Source organism: Hirundo rustica, chromosome 2 (genome assembly GCF_015227805.2).
Source record: "Hirundo rustica isolate bHirRus1 chromosome 2, bHirRus1.pri.v3, whole genome shotgun sequence".
Taxonomy (NCBI): Eukaryota; Metazoa; Chordata; class Aves; order Passeriformes; family Hirundinidae; genus Hirundo; species Hirundo rustica.
In genome coordinates, this window is record NC_053451.1 from 86,494,238 (window position 1) to 86,521,117 (window position 26,880).

The 26,880-nt window shown below is 39.4% G+C and overlaps 1 protein-coding gene across 1 annotated transcript in view; it reads left to right on the top strand.

Moving 5' to 3' along the window:
- Nucleotides 1–25,603, top strand: part of GABRB3 (gamma-aminobutyric acid type A receptor subunit beta3) — a 116,385-nt gene extending 90,782 nt beyond the window's left edge. The window contains exons 7-9 of the mRNA XM_040056798.1: nt 2,531–2,683; nt 8,236–8,480; nt 21,629–25,603. Coding sequence (XP_039912732.1) covers nt 2,531–2,683; nt 8,236–8,480; nt 21,629–21,979 — 749 coding nt within the window. The 3' untranslated portion in view covers nt 21,980–25,603. The remainder of the gene's footprint in view (nt 1–2,530; nt 2,684–8,235; nt 8,481–21,628) is intronic.
- The last annotated feature ends 1,277 nt before the right edge of the window (nt 25,604–26,880 follow it).

The following is a 26,880-nucleotide window of genomic DNA, read 5'->3' on the forward strand; positions in this document are numbered from 1 at the left end:
GTACAAGGCCGTCTTCGTAGTATCCACATGTTGATCAAAAGGATGTAGGGGGTTTATCATGTCCATTAACTGTGTGCTGGTGTCTGAGACACCACAGAGCATCTCAAAAGAATCGGATTAGCAACTGAATCTCTCTGTTACGGTCAACTCCAACTCCAGAGCAGGAAGCACTGACAGCCCTGACCTCAGACATGGTTCTTGGGGTTCAAACTTCAGGACAAAGAATCTGGTGCTTGAAGCATATTTTGGTTGGTGTCTCTGGCCTTGAGGTCAGCTCTCTGGGGAGTCCACCTTTAAGGCCAGATCTCACTAGTTTCAGTAATTACCTCACCTAATTAGACAGAAGTGGTGCTGAGGTAATGGATGGTCACAGGTGAAAAAAGATAAATGTCCAAAGTTGACTCAAGGTTTCTGAGTTTGGGATTTCATTACTGAACATTACTAACATATGTGACACATTATGCTCTCCACTGTTGATACACACCTCTTTCTGTGCCACAGCATTTTCTGTGCTTTATCAACGGTGAAGTTCTCTCTTCTTTTTCTGAATTTCCCAAGTGCATCCAGGGTCCTTGGCTCTGGAGCAAACCAAGAATTGACTTTGATTCAGTGATTCAGTTCTACTGAACTTCCCTGAGTTAATCCTTCAAATGATTTAATCAAAGAATCAGTATTTTATGGGAGATTTTTCAGTTTTCACCTCTATCAATTATATTCCACAGATATCCAGGCCTGGCCAGAACTTTTGGAAAATTTTATACCCATTTATAGAGAATCCTTTGAGAGGACGGTGTATTATATGAAATAATTTTTTTTAACAGAGCTTCATAAAGTTTTCTGTCTGATGCTCTACTCTTATTACAGAAAGGTGATCAGGTCTGCTGCATTTTTAATGTATTTCACGATGGCAGTGTTTATATATTTCATTATGTTCTCCTGTTTTATTTATATAGCCTGCAGACACAAGGCCACAGAAACATTTCATAAGAATCCAAATGAAAAAGTTAAGCTTTGCAAAAAAAAGTAGGCCTGGTTTCAATCAGAGAACTTGTCTTTTGAAATGAAACATTGTTCATTGGTAAATGAAGATGTTAAGCAAGTATAAATGTTTGCTTGCTGAAAATTGTGTTAAGTGCTTCAGACAGCAGAAAACCTTGGTCTGATCAGGATGAAATACATTCTTCTGATTCCACCAATACATTTCAGTTGGTGGACCTAAAAGGCATTTCATTGTAGAAAAAAATACTACTGACTGAAGTAATCACAGCAACCAGACACACCTACCAGATATTTCTTTTCCTGGTGATAGCTGTTCTGAGAGTGTTTGATACAATAGTTAAGGATATTTGCAAAAATTTGATATTACCTTGATGCTCCTGCTGCCTGTAAATGGTGTGGCATTTTTCTGTCGTATGACTCAGAAGTGCAACAAACTATCAGGAATGTGATGAAGAGAAATCTGCAGTTTTCTATTCCTTCTTTCCCTTTCTTTGGAAATCCATCGCTCATGTCTACATGGCCAAATGAAATTTCTTAAGCTCATATGCAAACTTACAAATATAATTTAAAGGGCAATTTTTAATATTTCATTTTTTCTCTAGATGTAATCTTTCATATATTTTACATATTTGCATTAGAATGGGTGGGAAGTATTCTAATATCTGGTTGGGTTCTTGGTATGTGCTGAATTATTTTTTTAGCATATTGACTAACTAGATCTTTTAGACAAGCTGTTAGAGGTATATCTAAGACTGGTAGAGCGAACATTGAAATCATGGAGCTAATGTGTGAATGACTACCTTTTCCTTATACAGCTGTACTCAGATTTGATCATCTTTGCATTCAGTGAAAAACAGTCACAATTATTTTTAACAATTTGGGATTTCTAAATATATTCATCTGAATATATTTAGAACTGTAATTGTTCATGAATTATATATATACACACACAAAATTCAACTTTTTTTTCTTAAAATATGTTCGGAAGAAAAATTCAGACTGGCTTAATTGATGTTAGAGGATCTAGTCTGAAGGCTTTTCCTTTAGTGGAACTCATTGCAATTTATTTTTGACACCACAGGTCATATGTTTCTTATAGTTCAGATGTACTTAAGAAGTCTCATCTCTTGAACAACTCTTCATTGTAAATGAAAAACTACGCACATTACTTATTCTCTCCATAAAAATTCTATACAGAAAAGTGTGTATTTAGATAAGCATTTTACTTGGAGACCTAAGCATTTTTTTAAAAAAACTAACTGGTGCTCAACTATCTGTACAATAGTCCAAAGTAATTTACTGTCTCTCTTTTCTTCCCAAATACAAATTACTCGGCTATCACTGTATTCACTGCAAGGTTTCTTTTAATACCAGTGAGTAATACAGTGAAGGTGTCATCCCTACTGTTCTGCAGATGTCATACTACCCCGCAAAATGCGCATACTGTAGTTTCTGCAGAAACTGAAGGCAGCTATCTACAAGTGTCTTTCCTTCAGTATAAAGAATGCTGTTTTCCTCTCTCTTTTCTCAGGTGCCTATCCAAGACTCTCACTGAGCTTCAGGTTGAAGAGAAATATTGGCTACTTTATTCTTCAAACCTATATGCCCTCCATACTGATTACCATTTTATCATGGGTGTCATTCTGGATCAATTATGATGCATCAGCAGCAAGAGTTGCCCTTGGTATGTGCTAAGAATGAGTGGGACATTAAAATGTCAGACTTAATGTGGCCTTCAGAGGTTGTTAAAAACTACAATGTGATGTCAGCGTTTTGAAATTCCAAAATAATTTGCGTCAAAATCATGTCATTTAGTATTGCCTCAAAAGTCATGTTTTCCCCTGCATGCAAGAGTGTAGCTACCACTAAATCTCTGACATGAGCTGCTCATACCGGTCCCAAGAGTTGTTCTCATCAAAGTTAATGTTGTTGTCAGTAAATTCATCTAGGAGAACAGCTCCACAATCATACTTAAGCGTGGGCTTTAGTCCAGCTCAGTGTGGGAGGACAAATGTGGCTCCAATCCTCCTCCTGAGGTCCTGGGTACTTTAACTGACACTGGCAGGAAGAGACTTCAAGAACCATTGCTAGTTCAGTGCACAGGGGCACATCAGCTATGGACCATATCGTCCCACATAACCCTCCAGGTACATGACATGTTAACTGCATGTTTATGACAGCTTAAAGTGTCATTTACCTCATGACAGAAAAATATGGATTTGGCACAGTTATGTGATTCCTGCCCAAGAACTTTTCAGATCAAGGTATCCTTTAAATAAGGGAAGGTCACTAGAAAATCATGTAGTTGACATGTTGGAGGGAAGGGGTGCCATCCAGAAGAACCTTGAAAAGCTTGAGAGATGAACCTCACGAAGTTCAACAAGGCCAAGTGCAAGATCCTGCATGTGGGTCAGGTAATCTCAAATGCAAGTACGGGCTGGGTAGAGAATGGATTGAGAAACAGCCCTGAGGAGAAGGACTTGAGTTGTTGGTTGCCGAGGAGCTCAACATGACCCAGCAATGTGCGCTTGCAGGCTGGAAAGCCAACTGTGTCTGGGCTGCACCAAAATCAGCATGGCCAGCAGCATGAGGGAGGTGATTCTTCTCCTTGGCTCTGCTCTCATGACACCCCAGCTGTAATACTGGATCCAGGTTTGGGGTCCCCAGCATAAGGTCATGGACCTTCTTGAGTTAAGTGAGTCCAGAGAAGGGCCATGAAGGTGATCAGGGGCTGGAGCACCTCTCCTGTCAAGGCGGGCCAAGAGACTTGGTTTTGTTCAGCCGAAAGAGGAGAAGGCTCCTAAGGGGTAACCTTATGGCACCTTCCAGTACCCAAAGGGAGCCTACAGGAGAACTGAAAAAGATCTTCATACAAGGACATGTAGTGACAGGACAGGAGGAATGGCTTCAAAATGTCAGAGGGTATATTTACATTAAGAAGAGATTCTTCATTGTAAGGGTAGTGAGGCACTGGAACTGGCTGCCCACAGAAGTTGTGGATTCCCTATCCCCTGAAGTGTTGAAGGCCAAGTTAGATGTGTCTTTGAGCAATTTGATCTAGTGGAGGGTCCCTGCACATGGCAGTGAACTTAGATGGTGTTTAAGGTCTCTTCCAAGCCAAACCATTCTGTGATTCTGTCATAGTTTAGGAATGGTATTCTCCAGTTTAGCGCTCCTACTAAAATCATACTGCCGCTTGCTTCCCCCTGACCCCCTTCCCCCTGCGGGTGGCTGGAGAGAATTGGAGGCACAAAAGGCAAAGATCCCAGGCTGAGGTAAGAACAATTTACTGGAAACAGAAATGAGACAAGAAAATAAACAGGATTAGCAACATACTAATAACAAAACTGTACAAAAGAGAGCGTGATTAACAAGCAGAAATGCTCATTGGGGAACTCATGACTCAATGGTGACCACAGTTGCCCCAACCTGAAGAGAAGCCTTCCTCCCAGAAAAAGACTCCCTTCCCACAACATTTGGCAATGATGTGAGGTGGTACAGAATAACCTCTAGGTTCTAGCCGTGCCCCTTCCTGGCTTCTGCAAAAATTAACCCTGCCCTGACCAGAACCAGGACAGATTCTATAACAGTATCTCACAGCAAATATTTTATCCTTAACAAAAGCATACTCAGCAAGAACTAAAGAAGATGAAATGGTTCTATAAATCCTTGTGAATACTTCTCTCATCTTGTCCCAAATTCTGTCTTCAACCCTGTGCTTCCCAGTTACACATACCTTCCTACCCAAAACTTGTCGCTAAGTTTGTGCTATCTTCCTGTTGTATTCTCTTATTTTTTAAAAACATGAACTCCTTAGTTTCCTTATTTTTCTGTAATGTACCACAGCAAACACAGACTCCAACCCGTGTCCCTATGATTCCCTGTTTCCTTACCCCATGTCTCCCAAGGTCCCACATACCAAAGTAGCCACCTTTGTGCAACATATTACCCCAGCATCTGAATTTGGGTAGCTGGAGATGCAGTAGATTAACTGCAGTTACTGTGCAGTAATTCTGCATGTAGCTGGTGCATATGGGCATGACACAGTTTGGCATTACCACTCAGTAGCCAGTGTTTAGCAGCTTGAAGCTAAGTAGTAGCTTAATAGGAAGTGAGGCATGGAGCCCAAACATCTCTGATGTGTTCATAAATGAGCTACTTGATAGCAGAGATCCATCCAGGTGGACCAAGTGAGGGCAGCAATTCAAACACAGCTGTCAGCATCTAGATGAATACTGGCCAGGACTGTGGAGAACAGGTGGTTAGACAGAAGTTACCATACTCAGTGACATTCCATGCCCTTCTGTTACAGGTTCATGAGATTTCTCCTTGTTTAAGGAGCACGACTGTCTCATGTGGCCCATTTCTGTGTAGCACAAGTTCATCAAGTACTGCAAGACAAATAATAGAACAAAAATCATTGAGTACAAGGCAAGCTCAGGAGACCAGATGTTCTATTTCCAATTGGTAGAAAGTCCTTTTGAGAGGACAAAAATCCATCTAATAGTTTCTTCTCAGAAAATAATTAGTGCCTTGGTGATTATGTCTATGGCATTTGTACAATAAAGTTCAGTATCACGGGTCTAATCCTGTGTTTCTTTGAATACCCCCTCTTATTAGTCTTAAGCTGGTATCACGGAATCAGAGAAAATAGTGAGTTGGAGGGTCCCACAAGGGACCCGCAGGAGTCCAACTCCTGCCCCTGCACAGGATTATCTGCAAGAGTCACACCATGGACACAAGAAGATTGTCCAAATGCCTCTTGAACCCTTGTCAGGCTCGTGCTGTGACCAGTGTCCTGGGGAGCCTGTTCAGTGCCCATCCACCCTTTGGGTGAACAGCCTTTTACTAATATCCAACCTAAACCTCCTCTGACACAATTTCAGGCCATTCCCTTACCTCCTGTCACTGGCCACCACAGAAATCATTCCCTGTCCCTCCTCTTCCTCTCATGAAGAAGTTGTAGACTGCAATGACGTCTCCAGTTGAACAGACTGAGTGACTTAACTTGCTCATCATTTGGCTTCCCCTGACCATCTTTCACCATTCTCATTGCCCTCCAGCAGACACTTTCTAATAGTTCAGTATCTTTTTTATAGTGTGGTGCCCAAAACTTCACACAATATTCAAGGTGAGGCTGCCCCAGTGCAGAGCAGGACAATCCCCGCCCTTGCCCAGCTGGCGATGCTGTGCCTGATGCCCCCCAGGACAGGAATGGGCCCTCCTGGCTGCCAAGGCACTTCTGACTCAAGTTCAAGTTGCCATCCACCAGGACCTCCAGCACTTTCTGCAGCACTGCTCTCTGGCCTCTTGTTCCCCAGTCTGTCTGTACATTGAGGTTTGCCCCATCCCAGGTGCTTCCCCTTATTGAATTTCACATGATTAGCTCTGAGAAGCACAGTGCAGAGAAGGTATAACTGATTTCCTAAGTGTTTGAGGAAGCATTCCCTGTTCAATTCTTGAGACACAAACTTTTACTCAACCCCTGCAAGAAGCCTGTATTCTCTGCAAGAGCCTGATTCTATTCATTCCCTCCCATGTTTTACCCCTGTGCCTCATCCATTGCTGCGCTGAACCAAATAGTTGCCTCCAGAGTGAAGCCAAGGTACAGAGCAAAGGCCAGCTCATTCCAGAGACTGTGTGCTATGGGCAGGGCAGACAGATGGTGATAAAAGGCTGATATCAAGAGAAATATTCAAACCTGTCAATTCTGCTATCTCAAATTTTTGCTAGTTAGCCCAAGAAGTTCCTAAATTCAGTCCTTTGAGTGAAGAGAAGAATAATCTCTAGAGTTCTCCCTTGTGGGAAGGACTATAATCACAAGATTATTTTATTTTTTTGTTGTGCAGGAGTGTCAGCTTCTTCTCCTCCAGCTGTGCTTTAAAATAAATTATTGAGCTTCAGAAGGACATTTGGCCGCAGGGTTTCAGGATGTCCCAGGGAATGTATTTCCCTTTCGTTAGTGATAGCCACCTTTCTATTCAGTGTGCTTAATCTTCTGGATCACCAGACATCTAGCATCAGAGCACATTTGTTTCACAGCTTAGAGGAAAAGCACTGAAAACCACAACACTAACCTACTAAATAGCCAAAATATCTTACACAATCTCCCTATTATTACGGTTCCCTGGAGTGACACTGCTTACACTGACAGCTTGATTTTGAGTTATATTGTCTTTATTTCTGTCTCTTCAGGTAAAAGAAGCTGTGCTTTATTATATGGCAACCGTGTTTTTTGTCCTTTATTTTTGTTCTGCCTGTATTTTAGTGACTACTTGTAAATCAATGGTATAATTATGGAATCAAAGAAAATAGTAATGGAGGAGACCTAATAGAATGACTTGCCTTGAAATTAGACTTATTCCACAAATCAGTGTTTTCAGCAACCTGTGATTTGCAATTCCCATAGAATTTCCAGCAAAGATACACATCTTGTAGTTTATTGTGAATTGAAGCAGACTGACAATAAATTTGCTTTTCTTTCCAGATTTTCAAAACAGTGCTCTGTAATATATTTTCAGGTGCTATGTGCATCTTTAGATAAATATCTTGACATAAGGTTGATATGTTTTGTAGATATTTTATTAGCGTCCAGTTTGTTGCTATAAAAATGCTGCTCTTCCTCCTTCTTCCTTCCAAAAATTCACATATCTGTCTGTCTTTCATTGCTCACCTCACTTGTTTCTATGTAACTAGTCTACTGCTCCAAATTAGTCATCTCAAAATTCCATTTATATACTGTCCTTTCCTGAAATAAGTATTTAAAATAGATGGTATGAACTGCTCTAGAGAGGTAAAGGTACCTGTCTCTCCCCATCTACTACAGGGAGACCTTACAGGACTGACATCAACCAACAGCCTAACTCTTAGAAATTTGAAACTGTGGGAGAAGTCTTTCACCATTTGTTTGAACATTGTTTTTGTTGCACAACCGTTTGGTCTCCATGGAAGGGATTTTCAGTAGAGCTACACTGGCTTCCATGAAGCTACGTTAACTCATGGCAGTGGCACCAGACCCCCTTGTTAGGTGTTCCCCCTCTCACAGGAAGGAAATATTTGTAAGAGAATAATAATGCATCAAGTTTTAAATTTGCCTTTTTTTGCAGTGATGTTGCCTGCAGGACATCTTTTACATGTTTTTAAGCTTCTCCACGCTGACAAGACATATTTGCCAAGAAGGAAAATAAACTGGAATTCTTGGAGTTGTAAGATATGTGATCTTTTTCCTTTGTGTAGGAATTACGACTGTGCTGACTATGACAACAATCAACACTCACCTGCGAGAGACTTTGCCTAAAATTCCATATGTTAAAGCCATTGACATGTATCTCATGGGCTGCTTTGTGTTCGTCTTCTTGGCCTTACTTGAATACGCCTTTGTCAACTACATTTTCTTTGGAAAAGGCCCTCAAAGGCAGAAGAAACTTGCAGAAAAAACAACAAAGGCAAACAATGATCGCTCAAGGTTTGAAGGCAGTCGGGTAGGTTTCTTTAATTTATATATATTCTTTCTATTTTTACTTTGCAAAGACTATCAGTATGAAAAAAAAACCAAAAAGACTTGCATAAGGACATCACTGTCTGGTGACAACCAACTACATCTTTTTGTGGACAAACTTGGCCATTTTCATTTTCAAGAACCAACACAGAAGAATAAATGTAGGCATGCAGATGTGGAAGTGACTATGATCTGTATGACCAGTAAGTGTAAGAAGAAGACAGTGGGAAGGAAGCTAGCTTGAAAATAAAGGCTCAGATCTACAAAGACATTTATTTGTCTAAATCACATATAATCTAACTGTGATTTTAAGTACCTATGTATATTTCCTATGTAAGCGAGTCCAGGATCTGAGCATGCCTTTCTTCACTTCACTTAGAGCAGATGCATTTACCGTGGGAGAGAACAAATAAAGGATTTGTTCTACCATGCTAATTAATTGGCCAGCATACTTCAATGCTGTGTGTGGCATTATTGTCTGCTGCTATTTAAGACCAGCTGGAAAATGTAAGTCCTAGAGAAACTTTCAGATTGATTTCTGAAGCATGGTGTTGGAAAGATCTGTGCTGATTATGCTCCAGCCTATTTCCTTGCCTTGAGTATTACTTTATCCAGTGAATACCTCCTTTTTTAATCTTTGGAAGAAAAATTCAAGGTATTCAGCAGTACCTGACATTAACAAGCCGTGTCAGTTTGAATAGAACATCTTTCTTTTTTTTTACTAAAATGGTCCCGGTGAGGCTTTTTCATTCACTTCTGTTGAGTAAGACTGTTTTTTTCTATCAGCTATAAATTAGAAGAGTTCACAGTGACAGAACTACTACCTGTTTATCAAAACCAGTATCATAAAAGTAATTTCAAGCTATATTTGTTTATCCTAATGATTTTGTCTGCTATAGTAAGTGTAATGCAGAACTACACCTAATTATCAGCACTCATATATGTGAAACAATTCTGAACCAATAAGCATTTTTTGTCCACTGTATTATGAAACCAGATTCTCATCACAATTGGCAGCTCTACTTAGAACTAAGATATCAGGACAAACGAATTCTCTTTACTGGAAAAATAAACAGTCATAATAATAAAAAAATACAGATGTGGAAATAAAAGCGTCTCCAAATTGAAAGCCATGGAGAAGATTTTAACTGCAAGCAGGTAATGCAGATGTATGCACTAAGTTTAATTCTTCTGCTGGAAACCATCTGGTGTATCTCATCCATTTAAATTATTTTCATAATTCATACAAGACTTGTTAATGGGTCCAATACTACCCCATGTCTGGCAGTTCTTCTATCTTGAGATCAATTTATCTACATTGTCAAAATAATCATAAATACCTTAACTAATGTAAATGTATATTTTTTTACCCAGTTCATGCCCTTTTTATATCCTGGATCTGCTCATACCGCATAGCAATCTTTTTTCCTGGCTTTTGACTTACCACCTTGTCTTTTGTTTCTGAAGCATCCCAAGTAAATATCATAAACTGTTCTGCTTTTTCTGCTGGTTAATATCAACAGTGCATGAATGAAAAATTTTTTCACATCAAGGGTTGTCAAACATTGCAAGAGGCTGCCCAGGGAAGTGGTTGAGTCACTATCCCTGGAGATATTTAAAAGATGTGCAGAGGTGACACTTTGAGACATGGTTGTAGTGCGGTGGGGGTTGGTCTTTTCTCCCATGTAGCAAGTGACAGGATAAGAGGAGGTGACCTGAAGTTGCACTAGGGAAGGATTAGATTCTATATTAGGGAACATTTATTCATCGAAAAGGAAGTCAGGCATTGGAACAGGCTGCCCAGGGAAGTGATGGAATCATCATCACTGGAAGAGTTCAAAAGTCATGTGGATGTGGCATGTGGGGACATCCTTCAGTGGTGAACATGTTGTTGGGTTAACAGGTGAACTTGGTGACCTTAGGGGCCTTTTTAACCTAAGAGATTCTATGATTCTATCAAACAAGGATACAAATTCAGTGTACCAGAGTTTAAAGAAGAGGGTGTTACTCTGTCCCTTGGAGTCCCAGGTGTGGAAGAGAACTCTATGCATTGTAGAATCATATAGACTTATATTGACTGTGAATATATTAGCTGTTCAAATAACACTGGATAAATAATATGGTATGGTCCCTTTCTGTGTAGAAAACATTCTGTCCCCAGGCCTCAGCTGGGGAACTCAGCAAAGCTTTGTTGCAGTTTCTGGATTCAGTGCCCTCAGAGAAGCAGTGCCAGCATGCAACAGAAGCAGAGAGAAACATTAGGTAGAGCTAATTGGAAATCTTCCTTTGAAATGAAACATAGATAGGAGATTCACTGGATGTAGGATGTCAAATTTTAATTTCTCATTTGAGAAACACTGGCAAATGTGAAGCATAGGCAATTGATCAGAACAGGCAAGAGGTCCCATGGATTTCAAGATGTGCATTTCAGGGAAAATACGTCTAACAGATCTACTTTGAACAAAGTTTTCCATGGCTTCAAGATACCACAGCCTTGAAGCAGGAAAATGTCTATCTTCCGGATCATGTCCACCATTTACTGTGCTATACAGATATCCATGGATGCAGCAGGACTGGAGTCATGCTGGAATTTTTAGCATACTTTCTATAGAAGACAGTACCTGAGTATACCAGAGTGTCAAAGCTCTGCAGCCTTGGTTCTGACCACTGCAAGGATAGTAGAGAGTGATTAATTTCCAATCTCTTCTTTGGTGGTTCTTGAAAATCATTGAATCTGATGGAAATATCAGTTGCTTGCTTCTTGCTTTAGAATTGTGACTCTGGTGCTGAATATTCTGGGAGAATGTAATGGTTTTAATTCGTAACCGGGCAGAAACACCAATTAATATAGTGGTTTCACGTTCGCCAAATTCTGGTTGCCAAATTTAGTGTAGTGGTCCTAGTGTTTTTATTCTCTTTTTGTGGGAGAAAGATTAGGAGAAAAGCAAAGCAGGCTCAAGCTTAAAAATAAACAAATAGTTTTATTAACATACACTAAAAGAATGGAAAAAGAGAGTTGGGGGAAAAAAACCTAAAAACAATTAAACTCCAAAAACCCTCTTCCCTCCCCCTACAAACTGTTAACTTTCTTACAAAACAACATAAAGAGACAAAACCTGTGATTTTCAGTCAGTTTCACCATTTGAAAATAGTCTTTCACCAATCTTTAGGAGAAGAGTCTCTCTTACAGTCATGGATCCCACTGACAACCTAGAACAGTTTTCTTGTGGGTTTAACTGTCACAAAAACAGTCACCGGGGAAACCTGCCTTTGTGACCCCTCCCATTAGCAGGTTCCTAAGCTGCTCCTGGGTCATGGGACTTTTGCATATAGGGGTGTTACCTTTTAAAGATGAGTAACTCCAAAGGCAAAGGATTCTTCATTTCAAGGTACAGAGATATCTTCTCACTTCTTCACTGGTGCAGAGGGCTTCTAATCTCTATCTCTGTTCAATCATTTTATGGGATTAATATCACTTAGTCCGTCACAAACACCTTTGCTCAAATCCACACACACATCTAAACAATCATCTCCCCAAATGCTTGTCTTTTCCATGATTTAAAGCAATAATCTAAATACAGAGTTTATTTCCATGGCTCAATAAGAATGGAACAACAAACTCCTCAACCCTTGTCCCAATACTCTTTTCACTCTCGCTCCACTGACTTCATGCTGTTTTCTTCTTTATGTTCACTCTGTCCCTTTCTTTTTTTTTTCAGAGAAGGGTGAAGCCTTGGAAGCTTCATTTTGCCAGGAAAGGGTTAAGTCTGCCCAGAGTCTTTTTCTCTCTCACTGCAGCTCATAATGTTAGATTTTCAAGGCCACGCTGGTGAAGGAGGAAGAACTCAGGCAGAAAGATCAGAGATCAGAGCACCTGGGCAGTCCAGAATCAAAAAAAAACCAGGCAGGATCATGAATGCCTTTTTGGCCCATCCCAAATAAATCGGGGCAGCCTCAGCCTAAACGGGGCCCATAGCTCTTATCAGAGCCTGGCAGAGATTTCTCTCTACTCCAGGGAAGTTTGGAGAAAGTAGTTGTTGTAAAGCAGCAACCTCTCCTTCCTCCCCCGCCTGCCGGGAGCCGATGGAGCCCGGCCAGGCCTCAGGCCAGCTCCCTCCAAAAGGGGGGAGCAGCAGGACAAACTCGATGTTGGCTGTTGAGCCAACCAGGAGGAAAAGGCCTACCTGCAGGAAATCAGGGATTTTATAGGGGTACTTCCCAAAGTCGCATTTGACATTCTCAGTGGTCAAAACAGATGCCAGTATTCCAACTAACCATCTGATAGTCCCTGTCCTCTAAAGCAATTCCTAGGTCCTGACAAAGACAACACTCGACATTCCTCCACAACTAAAAACCAAACTGTGCCAGCCTAAGAGGCTCATGCAGTGTGCCCCAATACTGCACAGTAAGGGAGGCGCACATGAAGACTACTTTGTGCAAGTTCAGTGCAATTATTGGTCTTGTGGTTTTCCTGAGTCTTCAGTCTGCCATGGAGTGTAATTCCATTCAGAAAGGGAAGGTTTCTAATCCTGGAAAATACTTCCAATCTCATGTGATTTGGGGCTGAGTGACATTTTTAAAGAAAGGGAGAATGCTAAAAGCAGGCAGCCCACTTTAAACTTATCACCACTATTCATGACTATCAAATGTATGCTGTTCTGGAAAGGAGATTGAAAAATGTTCAAATATAAAACTGGAAGAAGGCATTATTATTAGTTTATTTCTGACTACTATTTTGGGTTGCTCTGTTGCTGTTTTGTTTTAGTAATTGAATTTGCTTGTTTATAAACCATGTGCATGAGCTCCCTGTCACTGATTAAAAATACTAGCTCAGGGCGCTAGAAAAACAAAACAAAACAAATAAAAAAAACGAAACTGAACCAAATAAATAAATAAATAAATAAACACCAAACCTTATTCAATTTATTGTCCACCTCAAATGCTGTAATTTTGTGGGTGTAGTGACAGAACAACTTAGTGCTATATCAGGTCCGGAGTCAGGAAGGGCTGTGGGGTGGTGGAAATCTCTTGTGTTGGGCAGCACTAGCAGAGAAGGAGCAGCTCAACACATTGCCTGGTGCTCAGGCCCTGAGTACAAGCTTTGCTTTTATGGTTCCAAAGACAGGCAGTGCTGCTGAGACACTGTGTTTCAGGCAAAGGGAACAAGAGAAGGCAGTGGGAAAATAGCATGTTATTTCCACTCAGAATTTTTTTGGCCCATGGAAACCACTAGAACCAGCATGGATACTACTATTGTAGTCTTTTTACACATCAGAGAACTGAAGTCTGGAGTGCAAGCAAGCAGGCTTGGTTGTAAACACTTCTCTTATAGTAGCAAAAGGGCTTTTCACGCTTTCTTAGTCTTATTGGACTGTAGAGCAAGGGAGTTTTAATAAAAAAAAATGTTCTAGACTACCAAATGCACAGATGTGGGTATATTTGTGTTGTATTTGATAATTGCTTTGCAGAGCATAACCCCATGCTCAGTAACGCCTCTACATAAGTGCTTTTGCATTTTCCTGCATCAGAGGTTCTGGGTTTGAAAAGCCAAAACTGGCACAGCCACCCCCATTTTGGTGCTGCTGCTATGGATGTGCCTCTCCAGTGCCAGGCTTTTAGGTACTTCTCTCTGAGTTATTCCTGATATGATACCACTAAGGCTTGCTGTGTTGAGGAGGGCTCCACCAGCTGCTGCTGCTGCTGAACTGTCTCTTGGCTTCAGTGCTCCCATTATTGCTTGCTGTCCAGCTCTGTCCATGTGTTGAAACTAGTGAGCCAAATAGCTCCAGGTGTAAGGGAAAGAAGAGCTCTTGCAGCATGGAACTGGCACAGCCAGTGTCCTCACGTTGCAGAGGTGACAAAGAAAAGCAGTGGGGAGAGAAAAACTCTGTGTTGTATTCTGTGTAGCACTGCTGAAGGTGGCATGACGGCTGAAGCATGTCTGACTCAATTGAATCTCTGGAACAGGTTTCAGAAGATTCAGAGCTGGTGACGAGATGAAACCTGAGTGATCCTTTATGAGTGACTCATCTGTGGATCAGCAGCTGACTACAAAGGAAATTTCACACTTAGCTGTCTCTTCTTTTGACTGCTTTTGCATCACATTTTATTTCAGATAATGCACTGTAAATACTATTCCTCACTGAATTGTTCCAGCCTATCACAGTAAGCCGTAGATACTGAGACAAACATGGGATGCAGTGCTTTTTTGTGTATAACCAATGTTCATACACATACCAGTTTGGGATTGAAAACTCGTTTGAAAGCCTTGACACTCTGCTTTGTATATGAGGGCAAGCTCTAGGATCAAAGAAGAAATTAATTTTTATTTTTCATAAAATATTTCCTCTGATATGGTATTGATGCCTAAATTAAAGTCCTCTGATTGTAGAAAAAATGTCAGAAAAGAATAGGTGGTCTCTAAAAATGTTTCCTTTGAAAATTGATCGCCATTGTTACAAATCAGTTCCATTTATCTTGTTTGTGTTGGCAGATCGAGGCTTCATTTGTAGCTCTCAAAGCTTTCAGTTTTGCTACGTAAGTTTATTCTTTTAAATAAGGCTCAGATATAGCTTAATTTATGGCTTAATCAGCATGAGAGAGCTTTAAGGCAATCCTGTTCTCACTCGTTCATTCTTGTGGTAGAGGCTCCTTGTATAATCAGATGGGTGAGCATGTGTTTTGGACATTGCTCCTTCTGGGCCAATCCACAGAGCTTATGGGATATATGTTAAAGTCCCCTGCAGAAAACATTGCTTTTTGGTTCAAACTGTGGCAATTTATGTTTTCAGTTTGGTGGGACCAAAAGTTCAGCCCCAGGGTATCAATCAGGAGGGTAACTATCACACAGACTCATTCAAGCTGCAAACACCCGATGGCTGTCAGACATGTGGGAAGAGCCTCCTCTGTCAAGAAAAATGCATAACCCTTTACAAAAAGGCCCTTCTCATCAGGCAGCATTTGCATGTATTTTTAGCTCTGGAGATTCCTGGCTCCAACCCCCGCTGCTGGCCAAGGCAGCAGCTTCCCACAAGGCATTGCTGAGAATAGAGGCTCAGGCCACTTACATCTATTTAGCAGTTTTGTTAATTGTAGCAACCCTTCTCATAAGTGGGATTTTACTGTGAAAATTAATATCTTGAATTCTGTGGAAGAATTATCACTCAGTGTAAATTGGGAAGTACAGGAATAGGAAAACTGGCAGTATTCTCTGGTATATTTTCATCTTTCCTAGATACTTTTTTCAGTGCTTTTTTGAACAGTAGGATATTTTTATATCACCACTGTGATGAGTAGGTACCCTGTTTTGAAATATATCTGTCAAGGGTGATAAGCACAGTTCTTGTGGGAAGAACACTCATCCTGTAGCTCATGGTGGGGACATTCATTGTGCACTGGGAGGCTCACACATGTACTAGTTTTGTTTTGCAGCTGCTTTGCTCAAGTATGAATTGTGCAAATCCTGAGACAGTAAGAAGGATTGTATGTGCAACTCATGGGACATCTCAGAGACTGTAATAATCCAGACAATGTGAATGTAGGGCAAAGGAGGGGACTATGCATTTGTTTTCTTTCTTCATTAAAATACATCAAAGTTAATTGTAAAGCTTCATTATTACTTGATAGTGATAATAATATGGAAGTTTCTAATTAGTTTGCTTCTTCATACTTTCCCTGTTTTTCAAGGTCTTTCCATCTTCCCAGTTCTGCTGGGTATCCTGGGCTCATCTACTAAGCTGATATAACATAATTACCTCTTCCAATTTTTTTGTGCTTATTAATTAATATAAATATATTTAAATGGCAGTGACAGAAGTATCAACTTTTAGACTCAGGGAGAGCACTCAACACTATGATTTTTATTTTGCTGCAATTTCAAATTATTTCCAAATATCCAAGGCATAACATGGTACATGTATTTAGCTTTAAGCACAGGTATAACTTAAGGCCTGATTGCATATTTTTCTACTTGTTGGAAAGCCATTTATGCATAAGAAGGTGGAAGAGGCAGACACTGATCTCTCTGGTGACCAGTAACAGAACTCAACGGAATGGCCTGAAGCTGTGTCAGAGGAGGTTCGGATTGGATGTTAGAAAAAGATTCTTCTCCCAGAGTGTGGTTGGGCACTGGAACAGGCTCCCCAGGGAAGTGGTCACAGCATCAGCCTGACAGAATTTAAGGAATGTTTGGACAATGCCCTTAGGCACATGGTGTGACTCTTGAGGATGGTGCTGTGCAGGGTCAGGAGTCAGACCAAATGATCCTTGTGGGTCCCTTCCAACTCAGAATATTCTGTGATTCTGTATGTACTTAAATACTAATTTTGATGTAAAATAATGCAAGCCTAACTACAGAGACAGAGCTTTTCATTATGTTATTTAAGCCCCCTATTTGCATTTATATTGCTTCACATGATGGGAAGTGTTTACATGGTATTTGAAAATTTGGGATTGATGAACAAGTAAACATACCTATGGAGTTTGAACAAAATGCTTCTTATTTTTGAGCAAAATGCTTCCTCTGAAAGACTTAGGAGGAAAAAGAGATTTCATTGTAACATACTCTTAAAATTTAGGCAATATTAAGCAGAGAATTAAATGAACTTGAAACAATTCTGGCCCTAGTAAACTGCTTTCAAACTGGCTTTAAAGCTGAAGTTAAAAAAAAAATACTGGAGAAAGGTACTTAATAGCAGGTGTTATATTTTTTTTCTTGAACTAGAATAGCTGACATCTAAATGAGCCTGGATCCTGGGTAGAATTAGAAGTAGATTTGGGGCTTCCCAGATAGAATAGGGCACTGAAGTTTTGGACCTGGAGCATACAATCCAAGTTGAGTCCATGTGGTGTTCCTCCAAGAGCAAAGGAGCAGGTTCTTTGTGATCGTTGTCTTAATTCTCCTTCTGGCTTCAGTTAGGTGACTCACAGTAATTTTTGTGTAATGACATTAGGCTGTTGTAGTATTTGATTTTTTCTTTTGTACTGTAATATGTAAAGTTCAGAAATGGTGAACCTTCACAGGTGAATCTGCTTCTCAAAATGCACTTACGTGCAAGTCAGTCACTTCACCCTGGTGCAGAAGCTGTAGTTACTTAGAGGTGGGAGAGATGGAGTTTGTATCCATGCTGATTTAGCGGGGATTAATTAGTGATTTGGTGGTCATCTGTTTTCATCTGTTTTGATGAGTTTACTGGGAAACACTCCAAGGAAACAACCAACCCTTGTTTGTGTTAGGGAGGGGATGTGAGAACCAAATATGGAGACCACAGTGGAGAAACAGGAAGGAATGGCTCTGGTGGAGCCAAAGTGGGGAGCAAGAAGGCTGCAAAAAGAATGGAAGCACAGGGCTGGCAGAAAAGTAAAAAAAAGGGAAATACTTTGGTTAAAGAACTGTGGTAAGAATTGAGGGGGGAAATGGCCAAATCCACTGTGTTATCTCTGATTTATAACAGCATTTGAGAGTAAAGCCTGGCATTAGCATTTTGTGGAGAATTTCCAGTGTTCAAAGTGACATTTTTGAGCCAGGTGATAAAATTATAGTCTAAGACTCATAAGGAGTAAAACTAAAGTTTTGTCAAATATAAAGACAAAGCCTTGTTTGTCATACATAGCCATGACTGTCTGTAATCCAGTCAGCTACTTTTCTTAATCTATACCTGGGGTAATATTTTCCCTGGAGTCACTGAGCAACACTCATGTTCACTCATGGAGGATTTTGCCTTCTCTGTATGTTCAGGCAAACATGAGGCGAGTTGCACAGAATACCCTACCATAACTGGTTTATTTCTTTATTCATTGAGAGAGCTTGTATACCTTTGTCAAAATAATTTAAATCATTGTTTAAATGATTCCAAAGTCATGTTTATGTGCAAATACTTTTTAACATGCTGCGTGCATTAAGTATTCATCGTTTAAGACATCACCTTAAGATTTTCACAAAGCATTAGCAAATAGTGCTCTAACGTTGTCAAGATCTTAGGTGGTTTATTCAAAACCTCTGAAGGAATCAATTTGAGAGAGTAAATCTCAAGAGTATCTGTGGAACAGGGGTTGATAGAGCTTCTGCAGACCTCTTCTCTCCATCTGCTCCTTCCTCATATTTGACATGCAAGCCTGTTGCTCCATTAGCAAAAAGATGAATTTCAAAAGTATGTTTCCAAATATGTTTCATTTGACATTTTGAGAATAATGTGTACTGTCATGCAGCTTCATAGGACATACCGCTATCTTCAGAAAAATAATTTACACAAAAGTTGTAACTTTCTTGACTGCCTTTCTGGTTTGATTGCTAGATGCAGTGACAAACAGTGAAAACTTGGCACATCAAAGGCAGAAGCCATGTTAAGGTGACATGTGAAGTTGGCAGATAAGGTGAAGAAGGATATGCCATGCAAGGAAATAATAGGAAAAAATCAATTCCTTGATTGGGAGAAGCCTGAACGTAGGTGTACCCTCCAAAATACAAGCTTTCAGCTGACAGCTCACAACAGTCCAGGCTCAGTGCAGAAAGACAAAGCACCCAGGATGGGCCGATGTCTGTGTACATGTAGGCGGCAGATAGAATCAGGAGAGATCAGGAAGGCCTGAGGGAAAGAGGAGTTGACATCTGTGGTGGTGGAAGGAAAAGGAATAGGGACCTGCAAGGGGATGGCAGGGCTTTAGGGGTGAGGCCCACCAAAATGGTAAAAAGTCCCACCAAAACTCTCTATGACATCTTTAGTAAGCTGAAGGAGGTTTCTCAAAGCCTAGGAGGAGATGGGAAAGATGACATTTGATGCCATGGGGGTCTGGATGAGAGATTTGGTTTTAAGCTTCACAAGGAAAAAACAGGTTGTTGACACATTGTGTAAAAAAAATATCCTGATCATATTTTGTACTCTTAGTGGAAAAAAAAAAAAGAACAGAAGAAACTGAATCAGTTCTTTCCAGAGACCACCATAAGTAGTGATGATATCCATGACTGTATTTTACACTTGTGTTTATTCCCTGGTTACAGAGACTGCTCAACAGCATGAACTCCTTTCTACAAACCTCAAGATCTTACTTTGGTACTCAAAGGGTTTCTGCCATGGAGAAAATAAATTATTCTTAATCATCACTGAGGCTTCTCCATGCCATTATTTTTGTTCATGTTGTTTCTTTTTATTTATAGGCACACATCAGCATAATGTGCCATTGCCTACAGCAGCAGGATTTTTAGATACCTTAGGATTTTTTTCCTATTTGCCTGTATATCATTTGTAGCATTTTATATTCTTTTTTCCATTTGCAAACATCTTGGCAAGGCATTACTGATATACTATCATAATTGTCTTCCCTGAGAAGAGATAAGCTGAAGCATCAATAATTGATGAAAGAAATATCCATTTCACAAAACTTTAATACGAATGAGAAAAGTTAAATGTGTATGGACAGACACAGAGCTGCAGATACTTTTAATCCATCCCATGGAGCTCACAAAGGACGTGGTATCAGATGACTGTGCAAACTTCAGAAGGCTGTGACAATAGTCTTTTTACAACTACTTTTAAACTGATGCTTCTAGAATGAGATGTTCAACTTCTACACAGTTCACACAGCTAGATCATGTGGCACGTTAGAAAAATGTATTAATTGCATGATGAATTATGGATGAATAAATTGCATATGTAAAACTAGAAATTATCCTGTATTCCATGTCTATTTCTGACATGGAGAACTAAATTGTCTTGAACAGAGTCTCATGTGTGTCAATTGTCTGAAGATACCCAGCACATGGCATTTTTTTTACCTTCAGCCACCATTTTTCTTGCCCCAAAACTAGCAGAAAATTTGGACCTGATCCTTGCATTACCCATATTGATTGAACATCCTTCAGCTTCTAGGCCCTGGGGCATGGGGGTTGTGCTGTTCCACCAATGAAACTACCAAATACTGACTCAGACACCACTGCTTAGAACTCTTCCTCAGTGCCACTCATAGGAGCTCTTAAGGAAGGAGCTCATATGAAGGAACCATAGGCAACTCTGCTGCACCTCTTTTGCCACTCAGGAGGACTGAAGAGTCTGGCCCAGATTTTAAGACTCTAAATGATCAGGACCTTTTCCTTTATTACTGAAAATGGCATCACACTGCTCTGTACTTGGAAATTTATATGGGGTTTTGATGATTTTTGTATGGAGCTCTCTGTCATATGGCTGACCAAGGACTTGGTTTTTGTCTATCAGGGTGATGCCTAGTCTTTGACTGAGTATGAGTTACTGCTAGCGCAAACACAGACCTTGCTGTCGTTGCAGTTGCTATTAAATTAAGCAAAGAATTATTAATACTTAACCAAAAGATCTATGTAGAAATCACTGTCAAGTTTCTCTCAACAAGACTTTGACTTTGTTATCATGATAAATATACTTAGTGCTAAACAATGGTCACTGCCTCTGGAATAAGGCAGTGAAAGGGAAGAGTCCCCCCTATATACTCAATTCAGCTGCTTTTTTTCTATTCCTTAAGTTCATTGGTTTTTAAGATCAGCCGCTCAGACAGAAAATCCCTGCAGTTAAAGATTGCCATGATTGGAAAACCCTCCAAATTACTTTGGAAGGAAAATTTCAGGAGATAAGTTGTAAATAAGCTTTGTGATTGCAAAATGCAGAGTTCAGCACATCAGAACCGTTCTTGTGATTTTAGAAAACTTCACAGGCACTTTTTAACCTTGTTTTAGATCACAGGGAAAAAAAAAAAAAAAAAAAAAAAAAAAAGCTAGACAGTTTAATTTTATTTCCTACTGTAGCAGAGAGAGGATCCATCCCTTACTCTCTCCTCCGCTGTCAAAAATGCAGAGGTTTCACTGAACTACACCATCCTTTAAAATGTGGGTGGTTCAGAGGGAGAAGAAAATGTTGGCATTTGCCAAGTACAGTTTTGTAGTGGATGTTTGGTAGTATGATGATAACTCTATTCTTAAGAGTATTTAAGTACTTGCCTAATTTTAGGCAGCTAATTAGTGCCATTTATTTTTAAAGATTATCACATGCTTAAATATAATTCCATTATTTTTTTAGATATGTATGGGTTTGGAGATTTACACACACTCACATTCTGCTCATCGATGTCAAGTCTTTTGAAAGAATTTATTTTTCTATTTTTTCCCCCTAGGTGGACACCCATGGAAACATTCTGCTAACATCGCTTGAAATTCACAACGAGGTGGCAAGCAACGAGGTCACCACCAGTGTTACAGAAGCCCGAAATTCAACTATATCCTTTGACAACTCAGGAATCCAGTACAGAAAACAAAGCTCACATCGTGAAAGCCTTGGAAGGCGTTCGTCAGAAAGACCAGGCTCCCATAGCAAGAGGGGCCATTTACGAAGAAGGTCTTCACAACTGAAAATAAAAATCCCTGATCTAACGGATGTGAATGCCATCGACAGATGGTCAAGAATGGTGTTTCCATTCACATTTTCTCTTTTCAACTTAATTTACTGGCTATACTATGTTAACTGAGTGACTTCGTTTTTTTAAAGGACTTCAGCTATAACAAGTGAAGTACTACTTGCCTGCAGAGTTTATATATATATTTATATATATATTTATTTATATATTAAAAAATATATATATGAACTTTTACTATGTAGACCCTACTCATGTATGTGTGAATACATGTAGCAAAGAACTGTGTGTACTTTAAAGCACATACTGCAGAGCAAAAGCACATGTATGCACACACACATGAACACATTCGTTCTGAGGTTATGGACACTTTAACATAGAATGCACTTCAGAGGAACTTTTTAAATCGAAAGGCAGGTGTCATCAAAGCAGCAAGCCTTGAGAAAGTAAGTGTTGTATATTATCACTACAAAACTTTGATTGTCACAGAAATTTCTGAACAGCTGTAATCATGTAAAAAGTCAGTATTTAGTAACATCCTTTGTAAATGCTGCCATACACACTAATCATAAAGCAGTAGAGTTATGCTGGTAAGTTTAAAATAATTTATTTGTGTTGCAGATCCATCAACTACCATTTCATCAAGCCAAATTTATTTTTCTTTGCTAAAATTTCTTGGGTTTTTATGTCATAATACATCTTTTCCCATTCCTGCATGGGCACAGTTTTTAATGATCTCTTGCTTTCTCTTCTGCAGTAAGCAAGCTGATCATGGGAGTGTTGTAGGTCTTTGGAGACATATACAGGTTTATAATGTTTCAAACAAGCTATTTAAGTGTCCATCAAAAGTGACATGAATCTTTTGTAAGTACTGTAAATGTACAGCACATTTTCCTTCCCTTGGACTGGTTCCAGCTGCCATGTCATTTTGAAAGAGAACAGCACATTTTTAGTATAATTTAGCTGAGAATTCAACTACTGTCAATGTGTTCTACATCTGCTGTAGATTTAAAGATTGTTATTCCAGTGGAAGCATAGAAGATGTCTCAGGTTATTTGTTACTTCAACATGAAATCACCTAGCTGTAGCCTTTTTTAAACATGCATTATATTATTTAACAGTCTCATAACATTGTATGTTAATGTAAAATATATTTGCATAATATGCATATAAGCATATTTTCTCAATATTTTTCTTTCCTGTGCTTGCTGTCGTGACCGCATGTTATGTCATATTTGTGTTTCTGTCATGTTATAACTTTTTATTCTCTAGGGTTGAGCAAATAGAGCACTTCTGATACTTTGATTCAGTAATGGAGCATTTTCATATTTTATTTATATACTGAAAGAATGCGCCTACACTTACCAAAGTAGTGTGCTGCCATCACAGATCACAAGAGTATGTTTTGTTTCAGCATTAACTGTGTTCTAACATACCCTTCATGCAAAGTGGCCATTTTGGTTTTGATCCCAGTTCATTCCCTCACTGGGATCCCAACTTTTTTCAGTCTAGTAGATTGTAGTCATCAAGGTATGCCAATTTCAGATCTGTAAACCTAATTTGTTATTTATCAGAACTAAATCTTTCTAAAGAAATGAATATATATTTTTTGTAAACAGCGTTTCTATCATGTACATTCTCAAAAAAACAACAAATACAGTAGCATAAATAGATCTAAAAAAATAGAATTCAGGCTTAGCCCTGACAGTTCTCTGCATGCGAAATTCCTGTGGACATCAATGGGATTTTTTGACAGAGAGCTTTGGTTGCTAGTTGGAGACTTCATAGGGCAAAAATATGGGTGGATATGCATCTAGCAAAACCACCAAATATGAATGAGACTGAAAAGGCCTCCTTGGCTCTGTAACTACCACCCCCTGTTCTCACTAGTACCTGGTTTACCTGTAAGTAGAGCACTGATACTTGGGTTGCTGTCGTGTATGGCCCATTACTGTTTCACTCCTGTTTGCAGCTGAACTGTGAAACTTTGCTGCGGACTGAAATTCCAGCATAGATGAGCCTGGTTTGCAGAGGTGTTTCAGTTCCGTCCTCGGGGCTGCTCCTGGAGCATGAATAGGCTGGGCACGGTTGCCTTGCAGCGCCGCTGCAGTGCCATCCCCAGCTGGGAGTGTTCACCGGAACCCCGGCTACTGCCGCGGGCAGCATCAGCGCCGCAGCCCTGCTGCATCCTTGGCACTGGTGCAAAGTAGCTGGAGCTGCAGTTTTTAGGCACTGTATCTGCAGACAACTACACAGCATGAAGAGCCTCAGAGGAACCCATATAGCTGCAGCAGAAAACTTGTTGTTTAAGAGCTCCCCAGTATTAAGTCCCATTGGTAAAGCGCAATGTATTGTGAGCTCTGTAATAACTCTTCAAACTGTGAAGGGGTTATAGAGCACATTGTCATCTTTATAATCAAAGTAATTAACAATTAACACCCTCCCAAAGTACATATTAGATAGAATCGTTGAAAACATCTCCTAAGTTTTTATCTTAATAACAAAACATGTTTAAACAAAACATATCTGATTTTAATAGAAATTATAAACAGTAGGCTTTGGTTTAGAAAAATTTCCCTACTGAAATTATCTCCAAGCAAGTCTTTTTGTAAGTGCCCTAAAGAACTACCCTAAGAAGTTGGATTTGAGAATGGTCCTGCCCTCACGATTTAACCATAGAACTCTCTTTTCTTCAAGCCCCACCTCCCAGAAATCACACATCCAGGCAGAAACCTTCAATAAGAAGTGACTTTTTAGTTGTGATGGAAATGTATATTCCAAATCCCACTGAAATCATTTCTTCAGTGGCTTCAACCAGAATTTCCAAGAAGGAAGAAAATTACTCTCTGTACAGAGGAAAGAGGCAACATGGATTTTTCAGGGCCCTGCATGTGCAAGAGGACTGAGTCTCTGAGGACTCTCTCCCTCTCTTACCCTTTGCACTACTGGAGGGCAGCATGTTACTGCAGCCCCCTTCAGGGAACTGTACTCCCCATCTTGCCTGTCCTTGCAAAAAGTAGGCAGTTGCACCTTTCAGCTTTTTCAAAAGATTTCACATTTATTGGTTTAGTCACAAACAGCTTTGACCTTGAACAGATCCACGTCTTGGTTTGACTTGAAAAAAAGCCAGGAAAATCTCACTTAAGGTTAACACTTCATCTTACACACACATTTTTTGTGCCTTTTTTTGCCAATTCCATTCCTAAAGTCCCAGCATGACTTCTTACACACAAGAACACACAAATACAATCAAGTGTTAAGAACAGTGTTTGCCTTGACCTCCCATTTTCTGGCTCTTGACCCTGTGCACTAGCTGCAGTGTATTATTTTAACCATAGATTTTAAGACTAAAAATGGTAATCTCAATTAAATCACACCAGAATAATGCATTTCATAGCTAATTAACTCCTTTGTAACTCAACATGACTATAAATAACATTTACACACAATTTGTTTGTAAAAGAAATTAAAAAAAAAAAAAAAAAAAAACTTGAACTGTCTTTTGTTATAGTCGAAAGGGTCAATAAACAGTAGAAATATTATGGTGGTTTAACTCTAAGTTGATTTCATCCTATTGTAAAGATAAACTAAAACCCAGTCCTTTTTGCTTAAGGCACAGCTATGTATTTTTGGTATTCTGCAGTGAAAAAAAAGAATAGCAAAATGGAATGATGAAGAGATGCTTTATGAAAATATTGATGAATGAACATTAATTTATTAAAAGGGATTTAAAAATTATTTGGTTGGTTTTTTTTTTTTTTTTCTGGGGATGGAGGGAGCATGATGACTCTGTTTAGCCAAATTTAATTTTAAATATTGTGTAATGAGTAGTCTTTACGCATTTTACAGAAATATACCAAATATGGAAGCATTTTCTAAACAACACACAAATAGCAGAAGAGATTCTGAAGCATTGAACAACTGTATTTCCTTGTGCTTTATATAGCAAATCAAGGAAGAGGGGAAAACAACATCTACTGACTTAGCAAGATTCTTCATAGAAAACCAATCTGTCTTCAAGCTGCGGCATTGCCAGTTAAGAGCAAAAAGATTGTTCTGTGCTTTGTATGAAAAAGCCTGCTTCTACCCAGGACACAAAGGAGTTGTTTAATATCAAAACAAGACAATGTTTATTTATATATTTCAGTAATCAAGTACTGTGTTCATTAAATTTTTTATTGCTAAATATTAATAAGTTATTTTAGAGGAGTCAAGGTACAGAGAATTTTGTGAAAGGGGTTTTTAAAAACACCTTGATATTAGTGCTAAAACCCCTTCCTCCAAAACCACAAAAATACCTTGAAAATTTGGAAAACAGGAACGACTGTCATACGCTTGCTTCAATCTCATAGTAGCTAATGATATATGTGACAATTTTTAAAAGTAGATAACATATTCAGCACCATAGTTGTAATGGCTTTTTAAATCAACAGAAAGACTCCCTCTTATTTCAGCATGTTTCTGCTCACTTTTAGTAATGCTTCCCAAGTTATAAGTAACATCTATGATCTATTTTTTCTAGTCCAGCCTGCATTGTAGTGTGGGAGAGATTGACCTTTGTACCAAGCTTAGTTTTGTGATCGGGAATATTTGCTAAGAGATGCATTTCTTCGTGTATTTTGAAGATGATATATCAATAAATACTATTTAATTGCTTAAGTACTTCTCATTATATCAAAGGAGTTCAGGTTCCAGTAGAAATGATGGGTTCTTTTCTCCAAATAGTTATGGTCCTGTTAGTATCATAACTTTCTACAGATGTTGGTTTTAATAGTCATGACTGTCGCAACAGCAAGTGCCACCTGCTAAAAGAGGTACAGCAGTAGCTGAAAACTGAACTGAAAAGAGTGGGAATCTCAAGGCTTCTCTGAACTGGTTTTGAACAAAGAAATCTCTCATAAGTGTCTTCAAACTCCTCCAGTTCAGGGTCTGAGCTTTACAAAAAATATTTCAGATTGTGGGTGTTTAATTTATGGGGTTCTTACAGCTTGTGGGGGCTGACTTGTGGACTCTGA